The following is a 21183-nucleotide window of genomic DNA, read 5'->3' as shown; positions in this document are numbered from 1 at the left end:
GTCCTGGTGCACGCTGGCTCCCGGGCAGCACCGGGTCCCGGAAGAATGCCTCCAAGTCCCACATCCGTCCCTGAGGGCCTTTGTTCTACCTGTCCACACTGTGCCACCAAACACCAAACTGCTTATCGGCCTTTGTCCCCCAAGCAGGCCGTCCTTTGCCCCAAGCAGAGGCCCCTCTCTAATGTTAGCCCCTTGAACACAGCGGCCAGAAGCCTGGTGGCATTTGCATAACTTGACTGCCCCAGAGCTCGCCTCCAACCAGCCCCATTTACCCTCCGAGCTTGAGACTCACACAGGCGACCCCTGGCCCGACACTGCCCTCATGGGCCCAAAACAAACTCCTGATTTCCACACTCTTCTCCCCGAAAACTGCTCTCCTGCCCCTCCCTCGAGTCCTTCTTCTCTGCCAAGAGCAGCTGGCCAAGACCCTGTAGGCAGACACGTCCCCTTTGTCTCACACTCTGGATTTGATCCACCGCATGCCCCGCCTTCAAAACATCATCAGAACCACTACCCACCTCTTACCTGAGGGCCACCGTCTCTTGGAGGGCTGTGATGGCCCTTCCAGGTCTCCTGCCGCCCCTCCTGCCCAGCGGCCAGAACCACACCCCACCTCCAAGTCCTCCTGGGGGCACCATCACATTCAGAGTCAAGGCCCTGGTCTGCAGCCTGGCTAGGGAGGCCCAAGAGGTCTTGCCCTCAGCTGCACCTCCAGTCCTCCCTCTGCCCCCGAGCACTCTGCCCCGGCTTCGCCGCCTCCCTGCTCCTCTTCCAGTGTGCCTACCTCAGGGCCTTTGCATATGCAGTTCCTCCACCTGGGCTGCTCACCTCCTTCCTCACCTCCTTCTCCCCCCAAAACACCTCTGAGAGGCCTCCTCATTCTCTGCATTCAGCAGTCCCCTCCACACCCCTCCCTTTACTGCTTTTTATAGCACTTATCTCTCTCTCTCCCTGTCTCTCTCCCTTGGAATGCAGACCCAGAGGCTCTGCTTTGTCACCACTGCTCAGCAGGCAGCAGAAACCGAAGAAGTGTTCGTGAGGACAGGCGGGAGAGCAGAGGGGGAGAGGCAGGACATGGGAGAGGGTACAGGTGGCCCCTGACACAGAAGGACACAATGTAGAGAGCGGAGAGATGATCACGTTGGTATAAATGTAGTTCAAGTTCAAATCCTACAGTTCACTTAAAATTCATCACCATAAGATCAAGGTCATCTGGAACAGGCGAACTTGAACTCCAGAACAATGGATGGCAGCCGCTGACTCATACTGGCTCTGGGATCTGCTTCCTTATTTTGTTTTAGTCAGTTAAAGGAAAATCTAGATACGCACAGCAATTAGGAGTAGCAATTTAAAAGCCAGGTCCCTCAGGTTGGGGTAAGCAAAAAGTCACATGAAGCTTTATTTCCTAGGATTGCAGAGAGACCAGCCGTGGTCCACTACAAAATTTAGCGCCTGAACGCATCTGAGTTTGCATGGGTGTGTTGCTACATTTTCTGAGTTAAACCCTCATATTAAAAGGTCAAGGTCTAGGTGGCAGACCCTCTGAAACCCCGGGGAACACTGCCAGGTAAATCACAGGACGCCCAGTTACCTGTGAATTTCAGATAAAGAGCGCGTTGGTTTTGTCCACGTGCGACCCCTATGTGACATGCAAAGTGAACGGGATATACTTAGACTTAAAAATGATGCGCTGTTTATCTGAAATTCACATAACTGGGATTCTTGTATTTTCATTTGCAAAATCTGACGACTCTCTACCCCAGGCTGGGGGATGGGGAAGCTCCGGAGCCGGAGGCCCAGGCGGTGGGGGCGGGCTCTGGAGGGGAGCGTGGGAGGCCCGGCTGGGGCGGGGCCTGACTGGCGTGGGCGGGGCCATGGGCGTGACTCGACACTCGGGGGTGGGGAGAGGCGATGTCTGGCGCACAGGGAGGCGGGACCTGAGCGCCCTGGGCGGGGCCGAAGGCGTGGTCCAGCGCCGGGGGCGGGGCCGCTCGGAGCACGTGATGGCGGTTGCCGGGGTGAAAGGTCAGGCGAGCCCAGGCACTCCCAACATGGCGGCTGCCGGGGTTGTAGGGGCGGGGGTGGCAGAGAGCAGCCTGGAACCCCCGGCGGGAACGGCGGCCCGAGCCCGGCGGCCGCCCTCGGGTCCGCCAGCGCGGCTGCCCCCGCTGCTCGTGCTGCTGGCGGCGGCGGCCGGGCCGGGCGCGGGCGGCGCGGCGCGTCTGTACCGCGCGGGCGAGGACGCCGTGTGGGTGCTGGACAGCGGCAGCGTGCGCGGGGCCACGGCCAACAGCTCGGCCGCGTGGCTGGTGCAGTTCTACTCGTCGTGGTGCGGCCACTGCATCGGCTACGCGCCCACCTGGCGGGCCCTGGCCAGGGACGTGCAAGGTGAGGCGCGCCCCACGCGGTGCCCCGACGCCGGCCCGGCCCCCGCGGCCCCCGGGATTCGTCCCCGGGCCCGCGGCATCCTCCCAGGCCCCCTTTTCCTTGCCCTGCAAAGGCACCCCTCTTCGGCCATCGCTGGCCTGCGTCCTGGGTACCCTAGATGCCCGCCCCCCTCCCCGCTCACCGTGGGATCCTTCCGAGGGAAGCTGCTGTTTCCAATTGGAAAGACAGGAACCCTTCTCCCCCAGCTGTCATCCCACAGCTGTCCCAGCTCTCCCGACACCTAGTTGGAGCCTCGAGAAGCTCCAGTGACTTCCCCGGCCTTCATCCTCACTGTTTCCTGACTGGTAGACCGTTCTCAGGCATTCCGCTTCGGCGCCTAGACTCCCCCGTCTTGGTGGATCCGCGTTTCAACCCCAAGTCGCTTTCCCTTTAAAGCCTTCTGGGCGGGGTTGCTGACCACATGGATACTCCAAGTGAGCCCCCAACTTAGACGTCCAAAGGCCCTCCGAGCATTTCATTGGGAAGTCCCTCGGTCGCAGACACGCAGTCTTTGGTGACTGTCATCCACCAGACTGGTGGTGACGTGCCTGCACTTCACGGTTGGCCGCCGGTGTAATGCTCCCGCGCAGTGTCAGGCCCCGAGCGCGGGCTGCTGTGAACCGCGGAGTCGGAGTCCTAGCAGCCTCCTGCCCCCCAGCCGCCCGCTTTGAAACCGGATGTATATGGCTCTGAGGCAGGCGCTGGTCCCAGCAAGAGTGAGGTTTGGCGGGCCGCCCGCTGGTGTTGCGCTAGCCTGTAATTACGTGTTTCAGTGGGCGGGAGGGCAGCAAATTGCCGCGCTTCCTTCCTACCCTTGTTTTTAAGGCTTATATCCAACCCTGCTGTAATTTTCTCCTACCTGAACGGATTCTGAACCTTTAAAGAAGTCGAAATAGCGTTTTGTTTTGTTTAAGATTTTCTTTTAGTTTTAGAGAAAGGGGAAGGGAGGGAGGAAGAGCCAGAGAGAAACATCAGTGTGTGGTTGCCTCTCACACGCCCCCAACCAGGGACAGAACCTGCAACCCGGGCAAGTACCCTGACCTGGAATAACACTGATGACCTTTCAGTTTGCTGGACAACCCCCAGCCAACGGAGCCACGCCAGCCAGGGCTAAAATAGTGTTTTTGTGCATAATTGTAAATGATTATCTTCAAGGGACATGCTCGTCTTAGCTCAGGCTGTTGGGGCTTTTTCATTCTAAAGGGTTTGTTCTTTGAGCTCATGGTTTAAGGACCCAGTGTTGCACACTGGTCACAGCTGAGAACAAGAAGTGGACAGAGAACTCCTTAGGTTTGTTTTGTTTTGTTTTAAAGCCGTTGCCTTGAGAACAAACAGGTGCTTTAACAATACAGAGAAGTTTCTGGTTCTCACTTGTTATTCAGTGGCAGAATGGAAATGGCAATTGAAATGCAGGGAGCCCTGGTAAGGCCTTTGCTGCCTGTTTATTGCGTATTTTGATTTTTCAGCTTTTCGGCTTAGTTTGTGAAATACAGAAATCGTAAAGTATGGTTAAAACATTGCAAAGCATTCCCCAGTTGAGCCAGCACTTGAGGAGCCTTGAACATTGTCCCCGGAACTTGGAAGGCTGCTCGTGACGGGCCAAGTGGCGCGAGTGACTTAACGTCCCGGGGGGTCCGACCGCGTCCGAGTCCCGGCCGGACACGCGAGGCCGAGCCCGGAGGCAGCGCGGCGGGAAGAGTAAGACAGCTGCGGCCCGGGAGGGGAGGGAGGGAGGCGAGAGCAGGGCGCGAGGCGAAGGGTCTGTGGGGACCCGGCAGAGGGTCCCCAGCGCCAGACCACCTCCGAGGCTGCCCGGGCGCCCGCTCTGACTGGGGTCTTGTTAGGAGTACACGTGGTCGGCCCAGCCCCTGGGGCCTTGGGGTGGTGACTGTCGTTTTCCTGGGTCTGGATCGCACTTCAGCTCTTCGCTGACATAGTAAACGCTTCTTTGGGTGAGAAGGTGGCTCCACAGACGAACGGTCCACCGTCGGGTGTGGACAGCCGCGTCACGTCCCCTGTTTGTGCAGATGCAGCTTGAGCCGTTGCTTCTGAGGACACTCGGACGAAGTCCTGCTGAGTCCCCGAACACCCCCGGGTGGCCGAGCCACGTGCCGGCCCCTCCTGTCGGCTGCTCCTGGGACGGGGCGTGGGGGTGGCACCCTCCCGGGGCAGCTCCGAAGTGCCTCTGTGTGGACTGGTCAGTGCGCAGAGTGTCCTTTTGGTGGTCAGTGTGTCCCTGCGGTCTGCTCTCGCCCAGAAGCCAGGGCAGGATCTCCGAGCCTGGCCCTGGGGTCGTGCGGGGGCGCTGGGAAGGGAGCAGAGACCCGGCGGGCACTCACCACTGTCCACACCGTCCTCCCCATTCACAAGAGTCTCGGACGGTGGGACTATGAGGCGCAGTGAGACGGCCACCCAGGGGTGGCCCCCCAGCTGAGTGACGGGCCGGGTGAGTGTGCCTGCAGAGGACAGGACGGGGCACCCCGACTTCCTGCCGCAGGGTGTCTGCCCTCTGCCCTGCCCCCTCCGGGCTCTCCGTCACCTGGGCTGGACTTGGCGCCTGTGAGGCCACCACCTCGGGGACAGACTGGGGCACTCGGCGTTCCCCGGGCCCAGGGTCTGTCCACCAGAAGGAGGAACAGGGTCTGGGGCGGGTGGGGTGCAGAGGGCAGCGGAATGACCTGCCGGCGTGTGGCCTGGTGGAGAGTGCGGGAGGACTGTGGGGGCTCGCCTGGGTGGCGGAGGGGCCGCTGGCGGGTGCCACCCTCTCGGAAGCAGCTCCATCACACACTGCGTGAGGCCCCGCCGAGGTGAGGGAGGAAGCCGGGCCGTGCAGGCTGCTGGCCCTGCCCCAGCGCTCAAGATGCGGGACTTGCTCTCGAAAGCTTTCCCATCTCGCTGTGTTGCGGGGCTTCAGCGCTGAACTGCAGTGCCCACCGGCCCCCGCGTGGCCTGAGTTCTGCCTCGCTGGGCCGAACGCTGGGCACCAGAGGACCAGTCCCGGCCCCCGGGCCTGGGCGAGGCCACGAGAGCGTGCCTGGACTCTGCAGGGGCGGCCTCTGGGGAGCTGCCCTGCACTGCTCCCGCGCGCTGGTGCCGTGACCGGACGCGAGAGCCACTGCCAGTGTGAAGGGCAGGGGTTTTATGTGGGTGCCGGCCGCCTGCAAGCGGGGGGGACGGGTCTCAGAGCCCCCCTCGGGCCCCAGGCGACCTGCTGGCTCACAGAGGGAAGCGCGGGAAGGAGGGCCCGAGGGGTTCCTGGCAGCACTTCCCAGCTCCGCCCTCTGTGGCCTCACTCAGTGCCACCTCCTGCGAGCGTCCTCCTTGGGTTTGCCGCAGCACCGCAGGGTCACTGCCGGGACGAGTGGTGAAGGCGGCGTTGCTGCTGGTCCCGCTGGCACTAGCCCGACTCCCGGTGGCCGGGCCGGGGAGGCTGTGCCGCCGTCTTCTCGGAGTGTGCGGGGCCTCAGCTGCGGGCCAGGCTCTCATGCACGTTTTCGTTGGAATTTGGCAAGTGGCAGTAAAAGGTGTCATCCCGTTGGGTTAAGTGATGTGGTTATGTGGCGAGGAAACTTGAAGGAAGTTACAGTCTGCTGCATTTGGAAGCTTATTTCACGGGCACCACTTTAAGCCTGTGGCGCCGAAGATGAGCTCGTGAGCGGAGGTGAGGCCGAGCCCCGGTCACTGCCCGTGGTGTCCCCTGGGGGCAGCCGTTGAGCCTCCAAGCGGCTGCGTGCCGCTGGGCGTGGCCTGCGTCTGAGAGCAGATGACCCGTCGGTTCCGAGCGGTGGTCCCTTTTGTGTGGTGGACGCAGGCGGGCGGGCCGGACAGGGGACAGGCGGAGGGGAGGGCCTGGGCTGAATGGGGCTGCGGCCCGAGGCAGACCTCGGGAACGGCCCCACTTGATCTGGGGAGAGTCCTCCTTTGTGTCCCCTGAATGCGCCATCTGCCGGGACGCCGGCAGTGGCGGGGATGCTCCTGGCTGTGTGTGGCGGCCGTGCACAGACGGCCCTCTCCCAAAGGCAGAGGCACGTCTCCGTGCCCTCCGCCAGGGTGGCCGCTCTGTCCGGGGGCACGCGTGTGTGGAGTGGCGGTCGCAGGCGGACGTGCGGATCCTCAGGGGTCCCGGCAGCCAGGCCGGCTGCGGCCTCCATGCCGCCCTGTCCCGGCAGCTGTGCCCTGGTGAGAGCGGGGTCCCGGGCCTGCTCCGCAGTGGCTCTCGGCCCGTGTCCCGAGGGCTCACCTGCCGGAAGGATAGCAGGCGTGGACCGTTGTGACACGGGTGCAGCAGAGCGGAGGGGACAGGCGGGACGGGGCTGGGTCGTGGGCGGGGAGAGCATGGCTGTGCCGTTTCACTGCGCCTCCTCTCTGCGTTGTGTCCCCGTCGGCCAACTTTTTACACTTTCGGGAGGAAGGGGTGTGCGTTTTTAAGCAGAAGCGCTGTATCGGGTGAAAAGCAGCAGCCCCCAGACTGGGGGTGTGCGCCAGTCTCCCGTTCTCGCAGGGCCGGGGGCAGGGGGCGGGACTCTCCTCCTGGGCACGTTCCCCGTGGCCTGCGAGGGTGCGGGCCGCAGCAGAGCGCAGAGCGGGGGCCCGTGCCTGCACGGAGCCAGGTTTTCACCCGCGCTCCTGGCTCAGTCTGGCACACGGTGCAGGGCCACTCGGAAGGCACAGCTGTGGCCAAGGGTGGGCGGGACCCACCTGGCCCATTGTCCTTGACGGTCCCCACTGCTGCCATGTGTCTCTGCAGAGGCCCCGTTGCCCAGTGGGTCCCCTCCCCCAGGCAGGGCAGGGCACCAGGGAGCATTCGGGAAGGAGCCCCTGGCGGTGTGATCCGCCTCGGCGTCCCACGGAAAAGGACAAGACCTCTTCAAGGGCAGCTGCACCAGTTGCCTGTGCAGGATGTGGGGGGCCCTTCCACTGTGATCGGTGACCGAGGGCGTGAACCAGCACTTCCTCCCCGTGCACGCCGCGCCTCGGGGTCACCACGCGCCTGGCCGCGGCCATCAGGAATTGAGGCTTTCAGGGCTGTCAGTGAGCGGGGAGGCAGCCAGGGCTCCCCAGTCCTGGGGGGAGCCCCCTTGCCACAGAAGAAGCGGACGCAGGTGTGGTGTAGGTGCCAGGTTTCCAGGCGCCGGGGCCGCGCGCACCCAGCGGCGCCCAGCTGGCGGGAGAGCGCATGTGGGGCCCGGGGACCGGCGTAGGCGACCCGCCGTGCCCGCCAGCCGCAGCGGACGGCCCCGCTGGGACCCGGTCCAAACCCACAGTCCAAGCAAAAGTGGGACGCCTGGGAGCTCTGGGTCCGGGAGGGTCGTGCGGCTCACCGGGCGGAGAGCCCTGTTTGGGGGGGGTGCAGCCTGGGCAGGTGGGCGTGGCCTGGGGGCTGCAGTGGAGGGGGCGGGGTAGTGGGGGGCGGGCGTTCGGGTGGACGCCGACACGGGGCACCCGGGCTGCTGCCTCGTCGTCTCGGGTCCATTCGGGTGCTGGGGTTTCCGTCCCAGAAACTTCAAAGACGGGAAAACACGCGGGTTTAAACTGCTCCTCTTCTGTTCCCAAGAACAGTGACAGTGTGCTCGGGCCTGTGGGAGGAGGCGTCCTGGGAAAGTACCGGAAGCCACCTCCTAGGTGGTGCCGGATGGTTCCCGGGGGTGTCCGGGACAACCCAACAAAGCAGCCGGCTCTGGGGGCCGGGGGGGAGGGGGGGGCGGCCTTCCCAGCTGTGTCCATGGGGGGGCGCAGCCCTGCTGCCAGTCGAGGTCTGTCTGTCCTCCCAGCCGGGCACAGCCCTGTCCTGTGCCTCGGAGGGCTGGGGGCGGGGCCCGCCGCACTGAAGGCCTCTCCCCTGCTTTGCAGACTGGGCCGCCGCCATCCGCGTCGCCGCCCTGGACTGCGCGGAGGACAGCAACCGCGAGGTGTGCCAGGCCTACGACGTCCACTACTACCCCACCTTCCGGGTGAGCGCCCCCTCCCGCCCGCCGCTCCTGCCTGCGCCGGCGGCAGTGGCTCGTCTCAGGCACGCGGGCTGCTTCTGGACGCCTGTTTCTGTGTGCAGAGGGTCCCCCCCTTTCACCCCACCCCGTGGGGCTGGGCCGTCTCTGTGGGGCCCACACGCGCTCGCCCTGCTCAGTCCAGGCCTGGGGTCTCTCTGTCTGGTGCTCCCTCCACCCCCTCACATGGCCCACGTGCCGTGGCCGTTGTGTGCAGCCGGGGTACCGAGCTGCCCGGGTGCCTGCGTGGCCGCCCTGAGCACGCGGTGGGGGCCCCTACACAGGCCTGTGTCCCACCAGGGGGCAGAGGGGCCACGAATCCGAGGGTCTGCACGCCTTCCCGTCTCCTCAGTTGCTGCCCCTTGGCCGTTCAGTCCTCGGCCACTGGGAGCGGGTCCCCTGCGGTGTGGGCGCCGGCCCGGGGGTGCCGTCGCCGGGTGGGGGCCGCACCAGCGCAGTCTCGGCTGCCCAGGGACAGCGGCCCGTCTTCGCGTGTGGCCCTGTGTCACGCCGTCAGCGACACGTCTGCTCGTGCGGTTTGCCTGTTTCCTCCTGGGCCGTCTGCCCGCGTCCGATGTCCGGGGGCCTCTGTGCGGGTGTGACGCCGTTTTCCCCGTGAGTGGGGGCAGCGCCCCGCCCGTGCCCAGCGGTCTGCACTGCGTCTTTTCACGGAGGGGGTTTGACTTTGACAGAAGACTCCCTCTCCCGCTCCCTCTCCCTCTCCCGCTCGGAGACGTTCGTCTGCGCCTGTCGTCCTCCTCGGGCGTCTCTGTGTCGCTGGGGGGGGCGCCACGGCCCGTGTGGCCGTAGCCCTGCTGGGTCCGGTTGTGGGAACACCGGGCTCTGAGGGGTGCCGACCCCCCTCCCCTGGGCCGTAAATCTGATGTGGGGTCGAGGGGCCGTGGGGCCGCGGGCAGACTCCCCGGAGGGCACCGGGAGCTCTGTCTCGGGGGGACGGGGAGCCGTTCCTCCGCTCACTCGTCCCGTGTCCCCTCGCCAGTACTTCAGGGCCTTCACGCGGGACTTCACGGCGGGAGAGAACTTCAAAGGTGAGGGTGCGGGCAGTGTCGCTTGCTCGGAGACGGGCCCCAGGGACCCGCAGAGTGGAAATGTCCCTGAAGCCTGGACGCCCCGCTGCCGGGCCCGTCCCCCCTCCTGTGCTGCCACCAGCCTGCCCGGCAGCCACCCGTGGGAGCTCAGGCGTTCCTGGTCCCAGTCCCAGCGGGAAGCTTCGTCCTGTGCTCTGCCTCCCTGGCGGGTGTGGTCGGGCCTTTTTAAAGGGAGCGCGGTCACCGAAGATGGTAGCGGGAAAGCCCCCCAGTGAGCGTTAACGAACGAGCCCGCCGGGCAGCCAGTGTCCAGGTCGGGCCCAGAGCGTGACGGGTCAGCCCGCAGGGGCGGCGAGCTCCCCCCACACACGCGGCCTCCTGCCGGGAGACCCCGCTGCTGTCCATGCAGTGCTCTGGCGGGGGATGTGCGGGGGGGCAGTGCGGTGGGCACCCCGCGATGGCGGCTGTCCCCCCAGGGCCCGACCGAGAGCTGCAGACGGTGAGACAGGCCATGGTCGACTTCCTGCAGAACCACACAGACGCCAACTGGCCGCCTGCCTGCCCGGCGCTGGACCCGATCCGGTGCGTAGCTCCTCGGGAGGGCACGCCGCGCGCCCAGTTCGGTTCCGTGACATGTGGACGTGCGTTACGCGGCCTGGGCCCTGGTGCCCGGCGGCCGGCTCGCTGTCCTCGAAAGCACTGAAAGCTGCTTCTTCCCCCCAAAGGCCCGGTGACGTGCTCTCCCTCATCGACAGGCGTGACGGCCACTGCGTGGCGATCATGCTCGAGAGCGGCGGCTCGTACGTCGGACGTGAGGTACAGTGTCTGTGCCCGTCCGGGCCCGTGCTGCGGGGGGCGGGGCGCAGGGGCGGGGCGCAGGGCCGGGGGCGCAGGGCGGGGGGGGGGGGGGCGGGACTGCGGGGCGGGGACTGGTTTGTGCAGCGGACTCGGGGGGCCTCTCCGAGGGCAGGACAGGGGCAGGTAGCAGGTGCGCCTCATGCCCCGTGGGGCGCAGGGCTCACGGGGCAGCGGACCTCAGCCTGGATGTGGTTCCTGACCCCGTGCACTGTGGTCACGGGTTCTTTCCTGTGTTTTGAACTCAACTTTTCGGCCAAATCCGAGGTTCTGTAAAACTCGTTTCCGTCATGAACCTTTGCTCCCTTGGCCCTGCGGGTGGGTCCGAAGCCCCTGCCCTTGGCCGTCTCGGGAAGGCCCGGGGCCCGACACCCAGGTGGATGACGGGAGTCCCTGAGCTCTGCCATCGGTGCGCGCCTGCCTGGACTGGCGTGGCCGTCCGCGAGCTCTGGGGACACGGGCAGAGGCCAGGGCCGTGTGGCTCCACGGGGTGCTGGTGGCCCCCCAAAGGCAGGTGCCTGCTGCAGGGTGCGCGGCCGCGGGTGTCCGGGAAAGCCCCAGACGGGGAGCGGCCTGAGTGCGCACCTGGCATTCGATGAGGGCCGGCTTCCCGGGGGGCATGCCGGCTCGGGCGGCACGGCACAAGCTCACCAGCTCACCGGCAGGCCTCCCTCCCCCTCCCTGAGACCCAGGACCGGCCGGCCGGTGTCCAGCAGACAGACTCAGACTCGTCCCTGGCGACGCGGTCTCTGATCCTTCCCGTGGGCCGGCGGCTCCGGCAGGTGCGGCGCCCCCCGGGGACAGCCCCGGCTGCGGGGACGGTGACCCTCCTCTCCGCCCCAGGTGATGCTGGACCTGATTCCCTACGAGAACATCGCCGTGAAGCGAGTGCTGGACGCCGACCAGGCCTTTCTGGAGAAGCTCGGCGTCTCTTCCCTTCCGTCCTGTTACCTGATTCACCCCAACGGGTCCCACGGGCTGATTGACGTGTGAGTGCAGTTGGGCTGAGGGGTGGTGGGTGTTTGAGACCCGAGGTGGCGCCTGGGAGCCCTGAAGGGCAGGGGCCCCGCCTGGGCTGACTCGGTCTGGGGCTTCCTCCCAGTGAGCAGCGTGCGCAGGCGGGCCCTGGGCTCCGCCCCTCACCGCCCGCTCCTCTAGCCACGGCCCACGGAGACCACGGAGACCACGAGGCTGGTGTTTGCCTCTGTGTGGGGGCGGGGGGCGGCCCAGACAGACCCAGCGTGGGCAAGGCTGGGAAGGGCCGCAGAGGAGAGAGAGGCGGGCCCTGCTGCGTGGTCCCCATGCGGCCTGCTGGCCCTGGGGCCCCGGCCCTCTCGCCTGCGCTTGCTCAGCCGTCCTTGGTGGGTCACCACGTGCTGAGGACACGTGTCCTCTCCTGAAGGACTTCTGTTTCATCTTCTGAGAAGTTTGACTGGGGCACCAGGCCCCCTCACCACCCGAAGCCTCGAATACCCCGCAGTCCCTGTGTTTCTGTTCTTAACGGGGACGGCGGGATCCGGGGACACGAGGTCACTGTGGGGCTGGGCCATCCTGCCTCCTGCTCTGCAGCCCGGCATTCTGGGTGCTCCGCGCGCCCTGGCCTGCTCCCTGGGGCGCGGGGCCCTGCCCCAGAGGCCGCGGGGCCCGTGTTCACCTTGTCTGCTTTGGAGGACCCCTGAGCTACCAGAAGTGCCCAGCAATGGGCTTCACACACTCTCAGGGCATGGCCCACCCTGCCCATGTGAGGGGTCCCACGTGTAGCAGGCTTGGAGGTGCCGGCCCAGGCCCACCCTCCCCCGCCGAACTGCCGTATGCTACGAAGAGCACACTGGCAGGCGCTCAGCCAGCTTCACAAACCGACTCGCGTCCCCACTGAGCAGGAGGAGGTCGGTCATGGCACTCACTGTGCCTGGGACTCCGGCCCACGTGGGCTTGTCTGTGTCCTCGGGAGGGCCAGCCCCAGGCTGGGCCCAGCAAGGGCGGGGTGGGGGAGTGGGGGGGCGGAGCCTCGGTCTGTGGCCAGGGGCCTGGGCTCCGTCCACCTGGGCCGCAGGGGGACCGTCGCCACAGCCTGGTCTGCACTCGGCTCAGCCGCGCCCGCCCGCCCCTTCCTCGCAGCGCGAAGCCCCTCCGGTCATTTTTCTCCTCTTACCTGAAGTCGCTGCCCCACGTGAGGAAAAAGTCGCTCTTGCTGCCCGGAAAGCCGAGCGCGGAAGAGAAGGCCGAGGCCATGGAGTGGAGGGAGTTTGACAGGCAAGCGCTCCTCGCGCACTCGCGCCCCCCGGGGGTGAGCGCGAGGGAGGGAGGCCGCGGCATAGACGGAGGACGGCGGGGCTCGCTGGCTGGCGGCGCCCGTCCCCCGAGAAGCCCGGCAGCCACGGGCGGCTGCTGAGGTGTCCGCCGTGTCCCGCTGGGGAGGGGGCTCGCGTGCAGTGGGGGTGGGGGGGGCTCGTGTGCTCACCAGCCCCCTCGCGCTGCCTCGCAGGTCGAAGCTGTACACGGCGGACCTGGAGTCGGGGCTGCACTGCCTCCTGCGGGTGGAGCTGGCCGCCCGCAGCGCCCTGGCCGGGGCCGAGCTGAGGACGCTCACCGACTTCATCACCGTCGTCGCCAAGGTGGGTGGGGCCTGCCGTGGGCCGGGGGCGCCGCTCCCCGGGCCTGGGCTGCGCGTGTCAGCTACACGGCTGACCCTGCTCCAGCCCCAGGGTGCAGCGCATGTGGGGGGCCGGGCCGGGGTGTGGGTCGGAGGGCAGCTGTCTCCAGGGGCTGGTCTGAGGGGCACTTGCCCAGGTCGGAGGTTAAGTGCGGTGGCAAAGGAGAGGCACAGGAGTCGGTGTGTGGCCTGAGCCACTAGCCCGATGACAAGGGGAGGAGGGGGCACAGGGAGCAGGGGGTGGGGAGCGGCTTCCTCAGGGAGGGTGCACACAAGGCCGCCGTCCTCGCCCACCCCCGCCTGCGGTGGGAGGGGGGGCCTGCTGTGGGCCCGGCCCTGTGCGGGGGGCCTCCGTTTCAGTAGGAGCTGGAGCCCCGGGGGCCCGTGGGTTAGCCGAGCACAGTTCCCGCCAAGAGCCCTTGGCTCCGGGGCCGGGATCGGGGCTCGGTCGTTTTCCCGGCCCAGAGCAGCTGGGGTGCCGGGGCAGCGGGACGCGGAAGGCTACCGTTCAGGTCCCTGGGGACGGACCCGGGCCCCTGTCCTCCTGGCTCCAGCAGCCCTGGGTGACCTCGGGGAGAACCTGGGAACGGGGCCGTCTGCCCCGGCCGCGGCCACAGCGGAGACCCGGCAGCCGCCAGTCGCAGCACCGAGGCCCGGGGCCCGTTCTCACCCCGGAGATGGGGCGGCCTCCCTGTGGAGGGCGCTGGCCTCGCGCACGGCCCCTGGCAGGGACCCGCAGCAGCTCTGCGGGCGGGCTGCGTCTGCCCAGCGCGGGTTTGGGGGGAAGGACAGCGGTAGGGTCGGTGTCTGAGGGGGGAGCGAGTCCCCGGCGAGTTCCGGTGGGTGGAGGGGAGCTGTGCACACGGGCCGCCCTGTGGTGCAGGCGGCCGGCCTCACGTCCTCACGTCTGCACTGTTTTTGGGAAGGTGCCTCGGACCTGAAACGAACGTGGGGGAACAGGTCCCGGTGCTGGGCGCCCGCGTGGGGAGTGCAAGGCTCTTCTGGGGCCGGCAGGCCGCTGCCCCACAGCCTGTGTGCCCAGCGGCGGGGTTAGCTCGGGCGTTAGGTGCCCTTCCCGCTGCTTGTCTGCCGGGCGCAAGGCTGCATGGCCCGACAGGACACTCAGTGAGCCCGCGGGCGGGCGGCGCCCCTGCTGGGAACCTGAGCGCGTCCCTCCCACCCAGCTGTTCCCTGGCCGGCCGCCCGTCCGGAGGCTGCTGGAGATGCTGCAGGAGTGGCTGGCCAGCCTGCCCCTGGACAGGATCCCCTACAACGCCGTGCTGGACCTGGTGGACAACAAGATGCGGGTGAGCCCCGCCCGCCCGAGGCCCCCTGCCCCGGCCACAGCCCCCTCCCCCTGCCCCGCTTCTGTGCTGTGTGTCCCCGCCCCACCCCCACCCCCGCCCCCGGTGCCGTCTGCCTGCGGCCGAGCCCTCAGGTGGAGGACGGTCGGCGGCAGGGCGCCCTGCACCGGCGGCAGCGGTTTCGCTGGGGCTTTTCGTCATGGATGTGAGCCTGGAGGGAACGCCGGGTTTCCCACCTGAGAACGGACGAAAGTGACGTGCCGAGCACACGTGTGGGGGCCCCGCCGAGCTGCCCTCAGGCCCGGTGCCCACCGGGACGGCCTCCGAGAGCTCCGTAGCCCAGCACCCAGGGCCGTCCTTGCCCGGCCGTGGCCGGCACACCCCTGCGGGAGCGTGAGCACGTTGGAGTTCTCAAAGTTTGGATAAATGTCCCCACGTGTGGCTGCCGAGGGTCAGAGAACACGCACAACCTGTTTTTAGTCCCATTGTCTCCGTTACCTCTCGGTCTTTCTTTCCCCAGATTTCTGGAATATTCCTGACCAACCAGATAAGGTGGGTGGGATGTCAAGGAAGCCGACCGGAGTTGAGGGGCTACTCGTGCTCCCTCTGGAAGTTGTTCCACACTCTGACCGTCCAGGCCGGGGCCCGCCCAGACGCGCTGGACGGCACAGGTGAGCACCCCCGCTCGGCCAGGGCGCCTCGGCCCCCGACCCCGAGCTGGGGCCTGCCCGGTGCCACTGGACGCTCGGCTGGGGCTCGTTACGCCGGGGCTCGTTGCGCCGGGGCTCGTTGGGCCTGCTGCGCACGTGGGGGAGCGTCTTCTCAGGCACCTGTCAGACCCCACATGGCCCCAACGGGGGATCCCATGTTCCCACCGCCGCACATTCACGAGCGTGCCCGGCTGGCCTGGGTGGGTGCAGCCAGGAGCACCAGCGCGAGCGCCTCTGCTTTTGCTGTAGACTCGGGGGCAAGCCGACACACGAGGGAAGGCATCTGCCTTTAGTTTCGGGACAAGTCCCCCAGACCCGAGCAGCTCAAGACACTGTGCGCTGGCCACCTCCCGGCAGCGGGGGGTCAGGGGTCCCGGGTGGCCGGGCAGGGAGTGCCGCCCGGACTCGCTCTCTGCCGGTGGCAGCAGTCACGTCTGCGTCGGCCGTGCTCGCTGCGGGTCCCCTCCCCAGGCAGCCCCCTTCTCCGCACCGGCTGCCTCAGAGTGCCGGCCGGAGAGGGTGCCCTTCTCGGTGTGACCTGCGCCGCTCGCGTGTGCTCTGGTCTGTGGGAGGCACCGTGGGCCCGGCCTGCTCACGGGCGGGGACCATGGGCCGTCACAGAGGCCGCCTGCGCAGGAGGGGAAGCGACCAGAGTCCGAGTCGGGTTTCACCATCTGCACCACCGGGACGGCTACCTCAGCATTGCGTCCGTGTCCCACCCGGGACGCCCGCTGTGGGCGGGGTCGCCCGGCTGCTGGCAGCGCGGGAGAGCCGGGAGGTCCACTGACGTGCGCGTGGAGTCGGGAGTGGGGCCCGGACTCACGCGGCCCGACGTTCTCTGCAGGAGGCCGCAGAGCCCTCTGACAGCTGTCCCTCGCTGCACAGGACAGACTGGCCCGCGGTGCCAGGGCCTGAAACCACCACCGCTGGGTGTGCTCACGCTTCCGGGCCTGGCAGTGCGGGGGCTCTGCTCTTGGACCCCTGGGGGCTCGCCCGGGCGCAGCCAGTTGGTCTGGACTCAGAAGGTGTGAGTCCCACAGGCCAGCCTGCTGCTCCCCGCACTCGGGGCGGGGGGCCCTCGGGGCCTCGTCTGGGCCCTGGCTTCACTCCCGCCGCGCCCCGCGGGTCAGCTGAGTCTCGTCCAGCCAGACGCCACGTGAGGAGGCGGAGTCACGTGCACAGGGGCGTGTGGCTGTCTTCGGAAATTGTTGCCGCCCCAGCTCTCCTCCAGGCGACGCTGGAGTTCTCCTTCCCAGGGTCTGGTGGGGGCAGAGAGGGGCTTTCAAACCACAGGCTCTGTTGGGGATCACACAGAGGAAAGGAGACAGCCTGATTTTCAGGAGAATCCCCGGAGCCCCCGGACTGAAGGTGAGGCCACCAGGCCTCAGTCCCGCCCTGGGACCAAGGGCGCAGCCCTGGGAGGAGGTGCGTGTCCGGGCCCCCTGCCCGCCAGGTCCTCCCTGGGACGAGCGAGCGCACTTGGAAGGCAGCTCGGTGAGAGGGTGAGAGCCGGGGGCCACTCCCCCCCAGCGGACTCCGCAGAAACCGCGCCAGCCGAGGCTGCTGTCACGGGGGCGGCAGATGGCGGGTGCACAGATGCCGTCCCGACTAGCAGCAGTGCCGGCGGCAGTCACAGCGACACCAGGGGCGCGTCCCCGGCCGCAGAACTGGGTCAGACGGAGACACCGGATTATGTCTTGGGAGGTTTTCCTCTCCTCCTTCCACATTTAAAGCCTGCGCCCGCCCCCCCCCGCGTCCCCCACAGGTAGCGCCCTGTGGGTCTTGTGCGCTTTAAAGATTAGGGGGGGCCGCGTGCGCCGGGGAGCCAGGAGGATTACACGGTGATGCCCGGCAGATGTCGGCCCGGGGGCTGCTGGCCGCCGGTGCGGGTGGCAGGGCAGGGCCTGTGCCCGAGCGCGCTCACAGGGTGAGTCTCACTGTGGACACCACCTGGCCGCCCCGGACACACTCCTCCTGGGAGGAGTCCGCTCAGCTTGCTCGTCTGAGAGTGAAGCACGTGGGCCGCCCCGGTCAGGGGCAGATGCAGGCCCGGCCCCGGGTCCACCCCAGCCTGTGCGGGGCCCCTCGCCGGGCCGCCGGGACTAAGACGGATTGGGCCTCCAAAGCACGTCTTTTACTCCTGACATTTAATCTGTCCTAATCTCACGGTCTCTTATCCGTGTGTGCAATCCCCCGTATTAGTTCTCTGGAGGGGCCTGAGCTGCCCTGCGGCTTTCCTGGGGTCCCCATGTCGGGTCCCCGTGTCAGCTCCGCGCGGGCCGCTGCCTCCCAGGCCCCCATGGTGGCTCTCCCGATACCTTGTGGCAGGGGCTGTAACCCGTGGCTGGGGGGGCTGGGGTCCCCACTCAAAGCAGAACAACCGCACGTCTGGAGCAGCCTCCGTGGCCCCGGCACCAGCCTTTGGGGGCCCGAGAGAAGCCGCACACAAGCTCCGACCGCGGCGGAGCCCCGGCTCTCCGGGCCCTGGGGCTGAGGCCCCACCGGAAGATGCAGCGCGGCCCCGAGGGTCCTCAGAGTCATGGCTCCCGCTCTGTGTGGGGCCCCTCGAGCCAGCGGCCCCGGGGCGGCAGGTGTCGGGAAGGTGCCGGCTCCTGCATCTGTGCACGCACACGGCCTGTCCCAGGCCCTGGGAGGCGCTCGGCCCCGTCTGGCCCCCGAGGGCCCTGGCCCTGCGGCTCTGGTGGACGCCGTGCCCCTCCCTCGGCAGGTTTGGAAGGCGACCCCCAGGCCGTGCTGCAGGCCATCAGGAGGTACGTGCGCACCTTCTTCGGGTGCAAGGCGTGCGGGGAGCACTTCGAGCAGATGGCCCAGGAGTCCCTGGGCTCCGTGAAGACCTCGGACCAGGCCATCCTCTGGCTCTGGGAGAAGCACAACCTCGTCAACAGCCGCCTGGCAGGTGAGCAGAGGCCGCGACGGCCCTGGCCCTCGTGCCCCGCTGCCCGCCCCCTGGCCCCAGCTGGGTCGCCTGCTCTGGCCACACGCCGGTGTCCTGATGGCCTTTTACGGGGAGCCGGTCAGTCCCTGGGCTCTGGCGTCCTTGCTCCCAGGGGCTCACTCCCGGGGCCGCTGGGCAGGTGGGGACAGGCGGGTGTTGTTTGCCCGCCCCCCCCCCCCCAGGGCAGCCCGCCGGGACCCCGGGGAGGTTGGTGGTGGGAGGGCTGGGTTACGATTAATTTTCAGGAAGGAGTTTTAGTGTCGTTAAAATCTGACCCCAGACGGCGAATCCAACCCCTAGACGTGGCTTTGTTTAAAAATCTAAACAGGTCGCGTATATTTTCTCAGACTTAAGTAATTCCAACTGTTCCTAAATCAGTGGCAGATTAAAATTAGGCTTAAAAATAATTCCTCTGAGAAATAAATCTTAATAGAGATGAACAGAAAACGTCCCTAAACTACTGGTTTTTAGTTAATCCGCTGTGTTGTAAACACACATTACATCTAAAGCACTAAAGAAAATTGGTTTTTCCTTGCACTCGGAGCTGCCTGCCGCGGCTCCGCTCACGTGGCCACAGCCCCCCCCCCCCCCCCCCCGCCCGTCTGCTGGGTCTGCCGTCGCCCCCCGTGCAGGTCGAGGCGCTGCCCCGGGGGCCCCGGTGCAGGGACGTGCCCACCTCTGGGTGTCCAGCCTCGCCCTGCGCCCGCCCGCCCACCCCCCGAGCTCCCCGCAGCTGCTCCGCAGCACGTGGCTCTGCAGTGTGCGGACGAGGCTCCCACCAGACACCCCCCACTAGGAGCCCCGAGCGCCCCTGCCTCCTGACGCTGGAGCAGAAGCGTGCTCTCCGTGGCCACGCGACCGTCCCCTAGCCCCGTAGTCCCCAGTCCTCCCCTCTGGCCCCCAGGCTGTGGCTCCCATCCCGAGGAGGCCCCAGAGACCTGGCCAGGGCCTCCCTGCCTGCACGGTGCCCGCCCACCAGGACTCCGGCGGGTCCTCGAGGGTCCCAGGGGCAGGCCCCGGGCCGCCCACCGTCCGCATCACCCTCCGGGCTGGTGCGCGGCACACGTTCCGTGGGGTGGACCCCACAGAGCCGCCGCTTGCGCTCTGCACGCTTCTCTCCGTCCCGGGGAGGCGGGGCGCACTTGGAACTGCGTGCGGTGGGGCCTCAAGGTGTGGGAAGACGGGCGGGAAGGACCCTGCTTGCGGGCCGCCCGGGGCAGGGGTGGGGTGCCCAGGAGCCCCCGTGCCTGCGGGGCTGTGGAGACTCCAGGGCAGCCAGGGTCCCGGGCATTGTGTGCGGGCGGCGGAGGCGAGGCTCACAGGGCCGGGAGGCTGAAGGTCAGGCTCGGAAGTGAGGACTGGGCAGGGACCTTGGGGCAGCAGGGAGCTGGGTGGCTGGGCGCAGACCCTGGCCGGGTGGAGGGCACCGCTGAGCGCAGACCATGGAGGGTGTGAGGGAGGGGCAGTGCCAACAGAGGGCGCTCTGGGGACACAGGCTGCAGGGGGAGGCGGGGCTGAGGGGAGTGGGTGTGTCTGGACCCCACAGTTGGTCGCCGTGGGGGTGGGGGAACGCCCCACGGTCTGGGGCGGGTGGCTGCTCTCAGGGGCAGCCTCCCACTGTTGCCCTCTCCCACTCCCAGGCCACCCGAGCGAGGACCCCAGGTTCCCGAAGGCCCCGTGGCCGACTCCGGACCTCTGCCCGGCCTGCCACGAGGAGACGCGGGGCCTGGACAGCTGGAACGAGGACCAGGTGCTCCTGTTCCTGAAGCGGCACTACGGCAGCAGCAACCTCGTCCACACGCACGCGGCGGCCCTGGGCGGCGAGGGCGAGGCTGCGGGGCAGGGGCCCGGCCACGCGGACCCCGGGGCCCAGAGCCTGCAGGGCCCCCGAGCGCCGCCCCCGACACCTGGCCTGTCAGAGCGGGCGCGCCCGGGAGGGGCGGGGGCCGCGGGCCGCCAGGAGGCGGAGGCGGCGGCACCATTCCTGGGGATGGGCTTCTCCAGCCTGGACATGAGCCTCTGCGTCCTGCTGTACGTGGCCTCCTCCCTGTTCCTGATGCTGCTGTTCTTCTTCTTCCGCGTGCGGGCCAGGCGCTGGAAGGTCCGGCACCACCACCCGGGGGTGTAGCCGCACAGGGCCAGAGCGCCTGTGGACGCAGCCCCATGCCCGCAGTGTCGACGGCTCTGATCAGGGATGCGGACCTGAGCCGCGCCTGCCCTCGCGCCCCAAGGCAGCCCTGCGCTGGGGCGGGGCGGGGCGTCTGCGCTCCTGGCGCCCTCGGCGGCTGCCTCGGACAGAAGACGGCAAAACGGCGTCTGTGCTGTCACTCTTCTAGGCCTGGACACGGGCGGGTGTCCCTTGCGTGGCGCCCTCGCTCGCCTCGAGTTTACTAGACTCCGAGTCCGTCTGTCCTGCAAGGCCTTGTTCTGGGACTGGGAGAAGACCCTGCCCGCTCCTGCCGTGGAGACCGGGGGCCGCCGCAGAGCCGCGCGGAGTCGGTGCTCGGCTGCGGAAGCGCCCCCCGCCTGGTGGGCGGCCTGTGCGTGGGAGGAGGGCGGTGGCCCGGCTCCTTCCTCTAGGACAGTGCCTTCGCCCTTCCCTGTGTCACTCTGGTGACGAGAGAGCCCGTTGAGGGAGGGCCACCCCGGCCTGCCTGCTGTCCCTGGGCAGTACCCGTCACCACCCGGGTCGTCCAGCCCCTGCAGGTCCGCGGAGGACCTGAGCCCAGCGAGCTGGCCACCCACGCGCTCGCTGAAGCCCCCAGGCAGCACTGCGCTCGCCTAAAGCGGTTTTCACAAAAGGGGCGGCACAAGGCCTGTCCCCGGGTTTGGGTGGCTGATTGCTTGCCATTTGCCGATTTTAGCACATTATTTGTAAAACCCAAAACCTTCGGAGGTGACCGAAGACGTAAACTCTGCTGGGGGCGTTGCCAGGGAGACCCGTGCAGGAGCTCAGCGGTGTCTGCCCGACGGGGTGCGCATGCGCGTCACTGTGAAGGCCGCAAGGCGCTCCCTCCGCCCCGCCTGTTCCCGGCGCCTGTGCTCGCTCCTCGCCGCGGACGGCGAGGCTGTACTTGTGAGACCGCTGTCATGCCCCTGTCACTGCTGCGGCCTGGGGACCTGAGCCTCCAGCTGGCATGGGCTTGGTGCGCCCCCCCCCCCAGAGGGCGGGGCCTGCCGCCTGAGCCTGTCCTTCCCTCCTGTTTTAAAGCTCCTGAGCTGGTCCCTGTGGTCTGTGTGTGCCT

At 67.6% G+C, this 21183-nt stretch overlaps 1 protein-coding gene across 1 annotated transcript; it reads left to right on the top strand.

The window, feature by feature from the left end:
- Nucleotides 1–1859: 1859 nt before the first annotated feature.
- QSOX2 (quiescin sulfhydryl oxidase 2) lies at nt 1860–20836 on the top strand. Its single transcript, XM_028524086.2, has 12 exons — nt 1860–2388; nt 8278–8378; nt 9412–9460; nt 9937–10042; nt 10186–10276; nt 11159–11304; nt 12434–12568; nt 12801–12930; nt 14153–14275; nt 14793–14943; nt 17711–17899; nt 19579–20836. Exons 1-12 carry the CDS (start codon nt 1875–1877, stop codon nt 20064–20066), a joined length of 2223 nt encoding a protein of 740 aa, XP_028379887.2. The 5' UTR covers nt 1860–1874; the 3' UTR covers nt 20067–20836.
- The last annotated feature ends 347 nt before the right edge of the window (nt 20837–21183 follow it).

The sequence above is a fragment of the Phyllostomus discolor genome, chromosome 3 (genome assembly GCF_004126475.2).
Source record: "Phyllostomus discolor isolate MPI-MPIP mPhyDis1 chromosome 3, mPhyDis1.pri.v3, whole genome shotgun sequence".
Classification (NCBI taxonomy): domain Eukaryota; kingdom Metazoa; phylum Chordata; class Mammalia; order Chiroptera; family Phyllostomidae; genus Phyllostomus; species Phyllostomus discolor.
The sequence above is the reverse complement of the archived record's forward strand: the minus strand, read 5'-3'. Positions and strand labels throughout refer to the sequence as shown.